The sequence below is a fragment of the Stegodyphus dumicola genome, chromosome 10 (assembly GCF_044657685.1).
Source record: "Stegodyphus dumicola isolate Sdum_Otavi_A_Nest chromosome 10, ASM4465768v1".
NCBI classification, from domain to species: Eukaryota; Metazoa; Arthropoda; class Arachnida; order Araneae; family Eresidae; genus Stegodyphus; species Stegodyphus dumicola.
The window spans coordinates 42,060,970-42,075,839 of record NC_140777.1 but is presented as its reverse complement, the minus strand read 5'-3'; the positions used below and the strand labels follow the sequence as shown (position 1 = coordinate 42,075,839).

General features: G+C 31.7%; 1 protein-coding gene across 1 annotated transcript in view; it reads right to left on the bottom strand.

Annotated features, from left to right (window-relative positions):
* Nt5c (5' nucleotidase C) overlaps window positions 1-8,387 on the bottom strand; it is a 188,640-nt gene extending 180,253 nt beyond the window's left edge. Inside the window, exon 1 of the mRNA XM_085824897.1 lies at window positions 8,186-8,387. Within this exon, the coding sequence (XP_085681023.1) occupies window positions 8,186-8,378 (193 nt within the window). The 5' untranslated portion in view covers window positions 8,379-8,387. The remainder of the gene's footprint in view (window positions 1-8,185) is intronic.
* Between the last annotated feature and the right edge of the window lie 6,483 nt (window positions 8,388-14,870).

The window sequence follows — 14,870 nt, the reverse complement described above, 5'->3', positions numbered from 1 at the left end:
TAATATCCTAAACCATTAATTCCGGCTGACAGCCTATATGTCATTTCAAAAATCATTAATAATATATAAACATATCCCAATGGACATATACCCTTCATATCATCATACACCATTAATTATTTATCAGGCAGAGTTAAGATTTGCTGGTGATGACAAATTGATCAATTCGGCAATCCACAGCAACTTTTTTGCAACATTGAAAATATCCACAATGAACACTTGGTGTTAAAGAAAGCCTTCATTCATATAGGACAGTTAAATTCCGAAGGTGCAACAGCTATTATTTCAAAACCTGTCTACATGTGCAAGAGCTGTAGATTAGGTTATTTAATTACGGCAAAGCCTCGAGGGCTATCTGCCTGAGAGGAGGGATGCCTTCGTGGAGGACTTTCTAAGGGAACTGCCTCGTATACACGTTACACATGGGGAAAACCACGAAAACGTCCATCCAGCCCGAGGTTCGCGGGCTTTGAACCTCGAACCGAACTACTACTGTTTAACGACTTTATCGCTCGGCCGCTGGTGGGCCGTAAGAGCTTCCTGTATATTTTGTAAATATTTCAATCATAAATTATGATCAGACATGGCATGATATAGAGATTAGTGTACTCTGACAGTGGTCTCCTTACTTTGGATCCCTCATGAAGCTAAATATTTTACTCCAGAGCTCATTGTTACCAAATCCAATCAACAGTCATGTCAACACCCTGCATTTCTTTCATAAAGCAATGCAAGAATAAACTACACAGGTTTAGTGTGAAGTTTCTTGAGAACTCATCTGTTTGTTGATACTGAGTAGGACTACATATTAAAGGTATAATCTTGCCTTTTTTGTTCCCATTCAGAAATGGCATACAAATTTACATATTATAAAACCATGATGTTACCTACATTAATGGCTTTGTATACTGTTTGAATGCTTGCATCTTGCATGTGAATAATGCAACTGGCTTACAAATACAATTGTTAACATAATTTATCAATTTTTGAATGTAAAATATAAGAATATATTAACGATGAAATCACAAATGTCAGAATGTTGTACTATATATTAAAACCACATACCAATAAACAAAAAACTCATAGTTCCTTTATTTAAAAATTTAAAGAAAAGTAGTAGCATAATATGAAAATTAAAACAAATTATAACAAAACAGCGTATAATGTATTTTCTGGAAAAGTTTTATGTCGAAAAATATCCTCTAAAAATGTAATCAATGCATATGCCAAACATAAAATATCATGATGACTTCAATTTACATCAACTAATGTGTGTGCCGAAGTAATGTGTGTGCCATAGATATTCTTACAATCTTTTCTTTCTGCAGCACCTTCGGAATCTGACTATATTGTGATTCCAACATACTTTCTAGCATATTTTACATTTAAACGAGTCTTGTTTATATCAAATTTTTTAGATGCTATACATTAAAGATTAATTTACATATTACACATACTCATATTTAATGATTATTTGGATGCTCCAGGTTCACTTATATATGGCACTGATATGTACAAGCAAGAGATTTATAAATTATACCCCCAATCATGAAAGCTGGTACCACTGATATATGAAAACTGGTGGAGATCTCATTACAGATGCTCCAATCACTCGCATAAAATTCTGAATGAAGCCTCTTTAAACATCAGCACTTACTCTGCTTCATTTTTGCACTTCGTGAAAAGATTTTCCACAATCTCTACTACTTTGTTAAACGGACGCTGCTTAGAACACTATGAACAGAAACTTCAGGTAAATGTATTCTTGTGTAGATAATGCAGAATCACCCACTTATTTGGCCCGTTGTGTTCAGTGCTTTTTACGAGATTGATAAATGCGCCAAATGGTATCGAAGTCGATTTTGCCATTCTGGAAGGCGAATTTCAGAGCATTTTCGTGCATGCCCAGTATGTATTTTGAATTGAGAATTTCTTTTGAGCACGAAATTCAGAGCATTTTTGCGCATGCTCAGTATGCATTTTAAAATTTAGAATTTCTGGTTGGTGTAGATGATAATAAATGGTAGAGGTGCAGTTATTTTAAACAATAATTTGAGAACATTTCGAGAATTTGTTACTTTTCATTCTTTGGCTGAAAGGAGTGGATTACCCCTTTTCAGGTAATTGAAAGTATTTTGTAACGACTTTAAATGTTTGAAACGATTTTTAGTTTTTAAAATTATGTTTTTGTAAGGACTCTATTTTCATATTTTAAAATTTTTTGGAAGTGAAAGTATTAATTTTTCAGGGTTTTGTAAGGATTTTGTGTTCTTTAAAGTTATTAGGTTTTTTTGAAATGATTTCCAGTTTTAAAAATTTCTAACTTATTTGTTTGGCACTTTTTACAAGAGTAAAAAGAATTGGATTTGTGTTAATTTTCTTTGACTTTTTAAGTGAAAAATAGGTCAATGTGTACATGGATAAAGTGAAGACAGCGCGCAATGCCATTTTTGTGCAATTCTAGGATTTTTTTTAAGTGAAAATAGGTGGATTTGTACATGGATACCGAGTTTGTGCAATTCTTAAAAATGCATCAAGCAGTGGGTTATTCTGCACGTTTCCCAATTTTTTTTATAGCTGAATGTATTTTAATTCTTCAGTGTTTTGTAATGATTTTAAGTTTTTGAAGCTTACTATGTTTTCTTAGCCATGTTTGTGTTTTAAAATGATTAAGCTGTTTTTAAAGGATTTTCAGTTTTAAAATTTTTGCTTCAATTTTTATTTTGTATTTATTTTAACTGTTCACCATTGTAAATGTCGCACCTTACGTAGTGTCTTCTGGAGGGGTTGGAAATCCAGTAGACAAGACGCGAGAACGCGCCAAGTTGGCAATTTTAAAAAACGCACCAAGCAGTGGCCGATTCAGCACTTTCCCCGATAAATGTTCCAATGTATTACCATTCTGTTGACCATATTTAACTAACTATACCATGTCCATTAAATACATACTTTTTTAACAGCAGGAAACCAAAAATTTGAAAATCTGCTTGCTAGTAGATAGGTCTGAATTTTAATAATTTTTTTTCTTTAAATACAAGAAAAAGTACAGCGATACCAGTTACTTTATATCCTCGTTCCCAAACACCCAAGGTGGCTAATCAAAAATTGAGGTTATATCAAACAAAATAAGATGTTGCAACATCACAGTTATTAATAACTGGCACAAATTTGCACAGTTTGGCGACAAATTCCTGGCCAACGAGATAAAAGTTAAGTACCAAATATTTTAAGCCTCATTAGGAAGAGCCAAAATCTCGCCGAGCAGACTTTGTTGGCGACAGCATACAGTATACACATAAAAAATTTTAAGATATGTTAGTTCTAAGAATTTTTTATTTTGAAGGAATAAACATTTTAATACGGTTTAAAATTTTGTAAAAAGCTAGTAAAGGCAATAAATTTGTAAAAACACATTAAGAATTTACTATGCTTTCATGGTTCAACATCCCGTTTCGCCGGTTTGTATCACGTGACCCCAAGTGATCTCATCTCACGTAAACTACGCTACAAAAAACTAATTCTCTCAGTAATTATCTACATTAATTTCAAGATAAATCTTAATATATAATACAAGTTTAAATGCAAGAATTAGTTCAACTCGTACGAATAGCTTACTCAGAAATTATGTAAAACCGCCTTGCTTTACTTCGCTAGTGCATTCTCATTAGAATTGTTGAATTTAACCCTTGATTTTGCCTTTTCTATATTTTCGGCTTTGGGTGAGATTCCATCCTAATTAACTTAATTACCGCGAATGGTCTTAAGGCATAAAATTTAGCTATCTATGTAAAAATTTTATGTAATTGTATGCCAGTATTGAAAGAAACAATCAATCTGATAAGAAATGGCTGCGACTTGTTTTGAAAAGGAAGCGTAAAAGGCTACTAGCGAAGATATTCCGTTTGGCATCAGTTGTACCATTATTGGCGACTTTATCGTTTGCGCCGGCAAAACGGAAAAGTACCACATTTTCTTATTATATTTCTGACTTTGTAAAAAATTTCAAAAACACTTTTAATGAATTATCTTTATTTACTTGTTTTCTTGTTATATAGATATATGTTTAACACTTAAACATATACACGGTGATTCTAAATTGTTTTTAGAAATTAAGAGGCTTAATAGTACCCATCCAGATGCGCAATAATTACCATAGAACATAGGGTAGCAGTCTACTCCGAAAGGCAGAAAAGAGGAACATTAGAATTTTAACCTGAACTTCCAACAGTGTTGGGAAAGCGAACGAACGAGACCAAAAGCTGCCCAATCGGATTTATTTTTTAGTGAAAAACTCGCAGAAAGTGCTCAAAATGCCAACCTCGCGTGTCGTTGCACAGTTGATGTCGCAAAGAAAGACTGGCGACCTCTCCTGAAGATTCCTGGTGTATGTTAATTTTGTCCACAGCAACAAAGATTCGGCTGATCTTTAGAATATGGTAACTGGTAGTTTGGCGACATTTTGGAGGCGATAAAGGTTACTACCTGGGACTTTGGTAATAATGTGAGCAGTACTCAGTTCCGATTACGCATTATTTTGTGTGAGGGAAATGAGAGATCATGGGATATGTCATGTGATATTAATGGACGAATTACGGTTCTTTAATCGGAAAAAGGGGGAAATCGGGAAAAAATCTGGAAATTTTGTATTTGGCTTTATTCTGTGTTGTGTGAAACAGTGTTTGTTAATTTTTAGATCCCATGGCCCTAACTAAAGTGAATTCGAAATGGGTATTTAGTGGGATTGAAAGGGGTAATAATAAGTATTTCTTTAAGGTTGTGCGAGATAGAAGTAAAGATGTTATATTAAGTTATTTATTTTACCTGGAACCTTGCTGTGAACTATAAGTATGATTTTAAAGATCCTGAAACAGAAATAAGAAAAGTTTATCGGACACGTAATCAAGATTCTGAAGAAGATTATGTAAGTTAGTATTTTTAATTTTTTGAGGATATTATTTTTATGCATTGTTCTAAATGTAAGGTGGAAGTAAAGTAATTTGCGTAAACGTGCATGGAAATAATTTAAATATTTGACACTAAGTATTTGTAACCATTTGTAATGTTTGCGGTATGAATTAGTTAGTGACGTTTGTAATATAATAGATAATGTAGAGGTAAAAGTTTTTGGATATTTTATTTATTTTATACGGGCAAATGTTCATATTTGGAAAGGGTATATACTTTTTCGCGATCAGGTAATTTCATATATGTTCTTTTTACCGGGTTCAGAAAATTGTTATGCATTTTCGTGAAATTTTTCTAATTTATGAGAAAAAAGCAGTGTACATGGATATAGTGAAGAGTGTGCGCAATGCCATTTTTGTGCAATTCTGGGATGTTTTTTTAAGTAAAAATAAGTCGACGTGTACATGATTTAGTGATATTTTAATTAAATGATAGTTATTTTGTGAATTTTATGTTTGTAGGAATTTGGTATACGTTTTAGTTGAAGTAAACGTGCATGGAAATAATTTAAATATTTGACACTAAGTATTTGTAATGTTTGCGGAATGAATTCGTTGGTGACGTTTATAATATAATAGATAATTGAGAGGTAAAAGTTTTTGGATATTTTATTTATTTTATACGTGGAAATGTTCATATTTGGAAAGGGTATATACTTTTTCATGATCAGGTAATTTCATATATGTTCTTTTTACCGGGTTTAAAGATTAAAAAAATTGTCATGTATTTTTGTGAAATTTTTCTAATTTATGAGAAAAAAGCAGTGTACATGGATATAGTGAACAGTGTGCGCAATGCCATTTTTGTGCAATTCTGGGATTTTTTTTAAGTAAAAATAAGTCGACGTGTACATGGTTTATGTGTATGTGTTATTTTGAAAAACGCGTAAGGAGTATGGTATCGTGCACTTTTTCCCAATTTTGCAGTGAATATTTGTCATGATGAAGCAGTTTTGTTAGATAAAATTTCTAGCATAAGTGTAATTCGGCTAGTAGATTGTTGGAAGAAGTGTTCAGTAGATAAAAAGAAAAGAAACATGTCTTTACTTCGTGAAGACAAAATGGCGGCGGGGAAAAAAAAATAGAAGGTTGCTGTAGGAGAGTCGGTCGCCAAATTTTCGCCAAAAAATCGCCAAGTTACCATAATGTAAAGATCAACCAAAGATTCTTGCCATGAGATCTTCAGCTGAGTCCACAGGTGTCTCGTACACTAAAGATTTCTTACGTCCCCATAAGAAAAAGTCCAGTGTTTTGAGATCCGATGAATGAGGATGACACACCACAGGTCCACCACGTCCGATCCATTGCACAGGATATGTAGCATTCAAAAGGTTACGGACCGTGACGCAAAAATGTGCTGGGACTCCATCGTGCATAAACTACGTTTTTCTCACTGGGGAGCGGAACAGCCTGCAATAAACTGGGAAGCACTTGTTCCAAGAAGATACGGTATGCTGTGTTGGTCAAACTGTCCGGCATGATGTTAGGGCCTACCAGGTAGTCATCTAGGATACCTGCCCAGACGTTCACGGAAAATTTCTGGTGTTTCGGAGGGGTAGTGCAGTGAGGATTGCCGTCAGACCAAACATATTGATTGTGCATGTTGAAAATGCCTTCTCTGCTGAATGTTAGCTCATCATTAAATACTATTAATGCAGGAAATCATGGAATCCTCATTCCAAGCATCCATTGCACAAAGTCTGCCCCACAGGGATAATCATCCATTTCCAAAAATACCAGTACCAACTAGGAACAAAATACTGCTTTTTCTCAGTGCAAATTTGCACACAGTTAATTCTTGATAGTCTTACAAGATAGTCTCCTAGTTCTTCATCAATGCACTCTACTTTCATCTTTTCTGCCTCTCAGTATGGAATGTGACCCTATGTTCTAAGTATTGCTTGTCTGGATGGGTATTATCACCCTCTTGATTTGTAAAAACAATTTAGAATCACCCTGTATATCATATGGGAATAATGATAACATTGTCAAAATTTATAATATTTGCTTAAATTACCTAAAATAAATGAAACATTTAATCTAAGAATTCTGTATTTAGTAATTTCTTTAACCTTTAAATAAATGAAACTTCATTTCTTTTTCAAATTAAGAAATAAATAAATGAAACAGCAAGTTTGAACAAAAGTACATTATTCTTTAGAATAAACCTGAATTATAAATTTTATTCACAGACCTTTACTGAAGATTATTAATATTTTACATAGATTCTATTCTTGAATATAAAAATAAACTACATCTTTTAAACATTATGATTTGATTCCACATAATATTTGAAACACATGCCTGAATTAACTACAGCAAAAAGTGTCCAAATACAAGAAAAATTTACATCCAAAATGAAGGAGAAGTTATTCCTATTCTACCCTCCACTTCTTAAAGTGTTAAAATTTCTAAATTTATATTGCAAATAAATCAAATTTGATTAAATACCACCAAATCTGACCATAGGAATCTTAAAATTGAAATTTAATATTTCACACAAAAAAAAAATTGAACAAATAATGAAATATTTTCAGTGGTTGGAAACCTAAGAGCACAAAAATTTAACAACTCCTAGAATTAACCTTTTGAAAGATATGAAAGAACTGTTTAACAAATAAGGAAAAACTGTTTAATGATGCTTGTTTACACTAAAAATTTTTAAACATTTTTCCATCCTACTAAAATCAAGTAAAGCTATAAAGAACAAATAATAACATTCAGCTATGTGATTTTTAAATTGGCCCTAGCACATAATTTTATGTGAACATAATTAAAAACATTTTTGACGCTTAAAATCTGTTTTAACAACCCCACCCCCTCCTTTTCTACATGAAAAATGTCAATGATTTCACAAACCAAGAGGTATAAAAATCAGTAAAAAAAATTTTAAAAAATTAAACTTGAATTAAAAAGTTACTTTCCCATTTATGTATTCTGCTTACTTTAAGCGCTCTTAAACTATTTAAATTACTCGCCAAAAAATTAAACACACAGAAACATAGCCTCATAATTAATCGCTTAATATTTAGTTAAAAGTCTGAAAAAAAATCAGCATAGAAAAGAAAATTTACAGCCACTTACTTATTTCGAGTTAGTTATATTTAAAATACATTTATAGTAAAGTACACTGAATGACAATTACACAAACAGTTAAATAAATCAGTTAAGAATTTATTAACCTAACAAAAGATGCATTACTACGCTTTTAGTTTGTTTACCTTCATATGCTTGCTTGGCAATATAATACTTCTCTAATAAGTTATCTTTTCCGGATGCTTTGTTTCCAGCATATCTTGTACACTGTACTACATTTCCTTTAAAATGATTTTGGGAACGTTGCAAAACAGTTTTCCCTACATGTACACGATTCGACAGAAACGCACAGGTTCGATACACTGAATTAAAAAACATGCCGTTAAACTTTTGTGTTGATATTTCCGTCAAACGAATGTTTAGTTGCTTTATCCCTACTATATAGAGCAAAGTAATAAATTTCGTTATCAGAAATTGTAAATTTTTCCGCTATTTTGAAGCACATTTAAAAACCAAAAATTGTATCCAAAATATGTATAACTTTTGCGTAGACTTAAATCTCTGCAATCTTATTCTCATTAAATTATGAACAACTTACATTATGCAAATATGTAGTTTGCTTTTACTAAAGTGCCTTTTCGCATGTAGCAAAGTTATAGGAGATTAATTAAAATAGTAAGTCTAAAAATATGCAGCATTAAAATGATAAAATACACTGGCCAAGTTCTTAAACTTTTTAATATAAATAAAAAATGTAGAGAATATTTCAATCAAATTTCGAATACTACGCTTTAACATCAATTAAACACTTTCAACATTTCAAAAAAAGGTTTGTCTTACGTTATTTACCTTTAATTTATCTTTCAACAATTTATCTTTAAGTATAACCAGGCGCGTAGCCAGGGAGGGTACCCTGAGCACCCTCCAGCTTCACCCTACCTAAGGCTCCTATTAGAGTAGCCTTACCCCTACCTATACTTAAAAAAGTGGTAAATAATTTTCAATGGATAAGACTCAAGTTTTTTTTTTTTTTTTTTTTTTTTAAATATTGCTTTCCAGCCTCCCAAAAAAAATTCATGTGATTAACTAAGAATGAACGGAAAGTCTACTATTTTCCAATTAGAAGTGAGATCAAGAAAAGTCATCCTTCCACAACAAACAAGCGGCGGGAAAGTACTTAAAAGGTTATGTGACACTCTAAAGTCATAAAGCTTTTGTTCTTTTACAATTTTGAATAATCTTTCATATATATCTCCCTCCGTACGTATCCTACGTACGAAACTTTCCGTCTAGCTATCCAGCTTAATGTCACTGAAGACGGAAAAGCCCTTTCATTTCGTACCAAGCATCTAAAAGCATAATGGTTAAAAGAAAATAAATATTAGAAAAAAGAAGAAAGTAAATAGAAGAAAAAATTAAGTTGGGGAATTTAATTTTAAGACTTAGTAACCTAAATATTGCACAAAACAAAAACATAGTAAAATAATTTTGAGTGATTGTTTTTTACATAAATTTCGAATTTAATTTAAGATAATAAATACAGCAAAAATATTTAAAAAAATTTCTGAAATAACATAGAGAGCATGTCAACTTCGATGTTTTCAATGCAATAAATTTTATTTTCTTAGTCATCTAGCAATTTAAGTTCTTTTTATTTAAAATGATTTAATAGGGTAGTTCTTAAATACGCAGATAGTTTATTTACTGCCAAGCATTTTATTTTATTTTATTATTAGCCTAAAGGCGCAAAATTGCCCATAAAAGCTATTAATTTAGTTTTAGCATTTTGCTTTGGTTCACTATAAAAGGCATTTCACTTCTCAAATTGTTGCCACCAAACATTAGAGCTCTGCATTAAAGAATAATAATGAAGAATCTGGATGAATGTATGTATGTTCTTCGCAATGTGAAAAAAACCAGTACCTACAGACATCAAATTTTGAATAACGTAGCCCTCCATTCGAATATGGGCATCTGGAAGCCCAAATTTGGAGTTTGGAATTTCTTTTATTATCTGTTTCATGCTCTGTAAAACTTTAACGAATTTTTTATTAACAAACACAACCATTTCGAAGCAAGCAATGGCAACACTGTACGAAAAAAAATTATCTCCAGCGTGTGAGACTATGTCCTGAAAATTTTAAAGATAATTTTAATATATTTTTAATATTGCTGTTGAGTTGAATTTACGATTTAAGTGTGAAGAACATAATATTTAATAAACAAATGTAACATACAAAACGTTAAAAAAACGCTGTCTGGGGGTAGTATAAAATCTGAAAGCTTTCAGATTTATTTATTTATTTACTTTGTGTGCGTCTGGGTTTGGGACAAATAAACAGTCAATTACAAATTAAAAGGAAGTAAAAAACAAAAGAATTTAAATAGAATGGGAAAATAGCCCATTAATGGGCAAAATGTATAAGACTGCTCAACAGTGATAGCTCGGCATAGGTTAGAATACCAACAAACGAGCTTTTTTGTTTTTCCTTATGTATAAGGATCTGTACCTAGGCAGTCTCGGCCACGAAGGGGGCGTTACAAAATCACGAGCCTGACGGTTCCAGAACATCAAAGGAAGATTGTTTCATAGGATCGGACTGAGGGGTGATCGGCGAAGACTGAAGGGACTGAGGGATATTTTTTTCTGTGAAGAGAGAGACCCTGTTATCTGTGATATATCTGTATGTTCTGTGAGGAGAGAGGTACTTACTTTTTACTCCGCTAGACAATTGGCCTACTGGAGGGAGGAAGCCTCTCTGGTGAGGAGAGAAGTAAGAACTGTGTACTCCAGCTGGTGTGTGTTGGCCCACAGGGAAAAGGGTCTGAGCCCACGTAATACTGGCCGGAGCATTTAAACGACCAGTCAAATCTCCAGATGTACAAGTTTTCTACTGCTATGAAACCTGGGAAAAGGAATGGTGACCCAGCCCGCCTAGGAGGTTATAGAGAAACTTTTAAAGACTGCCACCTCGGATTGGGTCCCCGGATTTATCCTCTTGGGGAGCTATGACTGGTAACCACCCCCTGCCTGATAGGGGGGCTTTTCAGTTGGGACCAGTCCGTGTCATGTCAAATAAGACGGAGAACGAAAAACAAATATTATTATGTATAAGATAATTACAAACCAGTTTCCTATAGAAAGCCTTCCACAAAGAGGATGGTATTCCTTCCCATAGATAGAAAACCTTTGTATGCTTTAAACAAACAGTAGCAAACATATATGAAATACTAATTATAATGATAAAAATTTGATGTAATTGCAAGATCATATACATCGTCGACATCAAGCCGAAACCACGAATCAACAAAATCCCTTTTCGAGAAAAATAATTTTATTGGTATGGGCTCTATTTTGCACAAATCGATGTACTACGCTAAAGTTTTAACATGTTTATAAAAAAAGTGCATTTTACTGTTTGATCATAATGTAAAGCAGAAAAATAACAGAAAAAAATCAGTACTAATATTAAAGGATATCACCTTTGTTCTCGGATTAGAATGCGAAAATATTATTCATTTTTTTTCTAGTTCATTTACATCATATAATAAGTTTAGATTCATGGCCTAAAATTTAAAAATAATAGCTATTCATTTTTAAATTCTGTAATGTAGAACATCGATTTTTGCAAAATTCTTAAAACAGCCTTTTTTTTTTTTTTTTTTTTTTTTTTTGCAGTTTTAAAGCTTCTGTTGATTTTTGTAAAATTCTTAAAACCGCTTTTTTTTTCCAGTTTTAAAGTTTCTGTTCTTTTTTAAGCAAAAAAAAAGTAAACATATAAAAATAACACAAAACACAGGCACATACTGTTTGCTCTCTTCCTCTGTTTAAGAACAAAGGTATGTGGCAGAATAGAACCGAGACATTTTACTAAATTGCGGGAATTACTATAAAAAGGAGGTCCAGTTAGGCCTTAGAGATAAACTATGAGGGATTCGTTCGGCAAATTTGATCATGAGACAGTGAAAGGTAACGAATCAGATCTAACATGTTCAAAAGTTACTATGTTTTTCGTACAAATTTTGCTGTTTGTTGTGTTAATAGAAATAATGCTTTAACTCGTGTTAAGTTAATATAAATCATTTAATATGGGACGCCCTGAAAAAAGAAATCATAAATTAGAAAAAAGTTTAAAAAAATTAAGTTTCTTTTCTCCAAAAACTTGTACATTTTCTAATGAAGTGAACTCTATCGGAAGCATTTCTGGTGTGGAAAAAAAATTAAGCAATCTTCCCCTCCCCATTTGAAAATTCTGACTATTATACAATTATAGCTATTATAATATAACAGATATAATTATAATCAATAAAATAAGTTTTTAATGCATTCAAAATTCATGTAATATGTGCTATTGTGTATTTAACTAAACTGAAAATTTTGGTAAGTGGTTAAACTGTTCGATTATTAATTACTTGCGGTTATAATCGTACTTGAAACTTAAATTTCATTCACGAAGGTATGACCTCCATGGTTTCATTTGCAATAATCCTAATTTTATTTAACTATACTATTCAGAGATATTATCATATAGATAATTAATACTTCCAAGTTGCGCAGTTATAGGAAATAATTTTCATAATAAAATTATTTCTTTAATGCATGATTTTAATAAGGGGACAGTTATTCTAATTAATATTCGAAGTGTTTCATCAAAGAGCAACACTAATCGCAAAGTAATGACTTGATTAAAATTTACTATGTCTTGTTGTGTAGCTCAAATTTTGAATAATTACAAATTAAAATTTTGATTTTTATGAATCACTTAATTAAATTAAATTCGCTACACAACATTCAAGTTTGGTTATATTCTTTTATTTGGCTTATTAATTCTAGTGTAATCTATTTCGGCTATTCGAGTTTACGCGAACTGCGTCTTCGATCTTTACACTCAGACAATGGATTTAGGTGAAATTTTCATGTAATACACTCAGTTTTTCCGGTTAAAAATTAATTTGATTTCTTAGTATTTAAGATCATTAGTTGCAGAAAAATTAGCTCTTTCACCCTTAGCCTGTCGAGCGATTTTCTGCGAATCCCTTTAAAACTGTCGCTAGCTTTGGACCGAACTTCCCGTAAAATGTCGCGAAAATAACCCTAAACCTCTGAAAATTGTCAAGCAGTTCTTTTGTTACTTCCCATCCCTCCCAGAATTTTACTTCAATGATTCCGCTAAGTGAGATTGATTACTAAATATTGTTCGGTGAGCTCTCAAGAGAATTGCAAAAGGCTAGACTCTCCGTGATGACCGTCTTAATGCCGCAGGGGGTACAGCTGCGAAACTTAAGAGTTTCCTTCCCTTAAACAATCTTAACAATCTTATCTCTACATATCTTCTCTACATATAATAAAAGAAAGAGTCTGTCTGTGTGTGTGCCTTTCGTTCGCGCTGCGCGTAAGCTAATAGACCCACGGCTACGAAATTTGGTACATAGGTACATCTACACAAGAGCCAGTGCACTTCGAAGCAATTTTTTCGAAATTCGAATTCGAATTTTTTTTTTATTTCATGTTTTGTGACGAAATCGTGTCATTTTGAAACATAATGGGCTATAGGAAAGCGAGATTTTACTCTACACACTCCATTTTCACATCGTCATGAAACGTAGGCACTTAGCTATTTTACGAACTTAAAATAAATTTCGTGTTTTAATAAATCGATTAAATACGAATTTATTGAACAAAGGGAGCTTAACACTTTTTCAATGGGATTTTTTCTAAAAAAGTTTATTTTTAAAAATGTACAGTTTATTTTTCTTTGATTTTTTGACACGTTAAACTTTCATCCTTGCGAATGCTTTTACAAAAAGAATTTTGGAAAAATGATAATATTTTGTATTTTTAAAAGATTTTTTAAATGAAGCTTCCGAGTACACTTCTCACATCTTTAAAAATGTGATTTTGGCAACAATTTTCCTGTCTTATTGTTGTTGATAGATTTTTGATGAAATCGCATCATTTGGAATAGTTTCATTCTTTTAGAAATATAGGTTTGGCAACAATTTTTCATCGTATTTCTTATGTCACTATTTTTAAGAGATTGGCCTATTTCCTTGTCATTTTTATATAAATAGAATATATTTTTATTGATTTTTTTTTATTTTTTATTTATTTATTTATTTATTTATTTATTTTTATAAAGTTGTTCTGTGGAGTAAAATTCTGCGCGGAATTTTATGTTTTTTTAGTTGCTTTCATGTTATTTTTTGCTTATTTCACTGTTTATAAGATATTGAAAAGTTTTGCATGATTTTTGTTTTTCTACGGAAAGTTGGTTAATTTTTTAATTAGGATAATTCATATTTGTATTAAGAGATATAGCTTATTTCATTGTAATTTTTTCCCTTGAAAACATAAGATAAAATATCATTAATTATACTTTGCTTTTTAGAATTTTTTGTTTTTTGCATTCCTTTACTTTATTTATTGCTCATTTCACTGTTTTTAAGATATTGAAAAGTTTTGACTGATTTTTTTAGGAAACAAAGTTCTTAACCTCCTTTGTACCATTTGAGTTCTTAAGATTTTGCAAAGGGAATTTGGTTAATTTATTTATTAGGATAAGTAATATTTGTATTAAGGGATATTGCTTATTTCATTGTAATTTTGTTATACGTAATAACTTTTTTTCTGAAGTTGTTCTGCAGAGTAAAATCCTACGCAGTTTTTAAATTTAACGTTTGGAGTTCCCTTCAGCCATTTTCCCGGTACATTTAAAAGCCAGATGAAGGCTCGCAGCGAAGCTGCTAGTTTTCAAATAAATTGGTTTTAAAATTTACCCGGTTAAATTATAAATTATTACGCATTTTTAACCTAAGTAACCTAAATCTGTATGTCACTGATTATCACCGGAATTTCAATGCAGACTGATT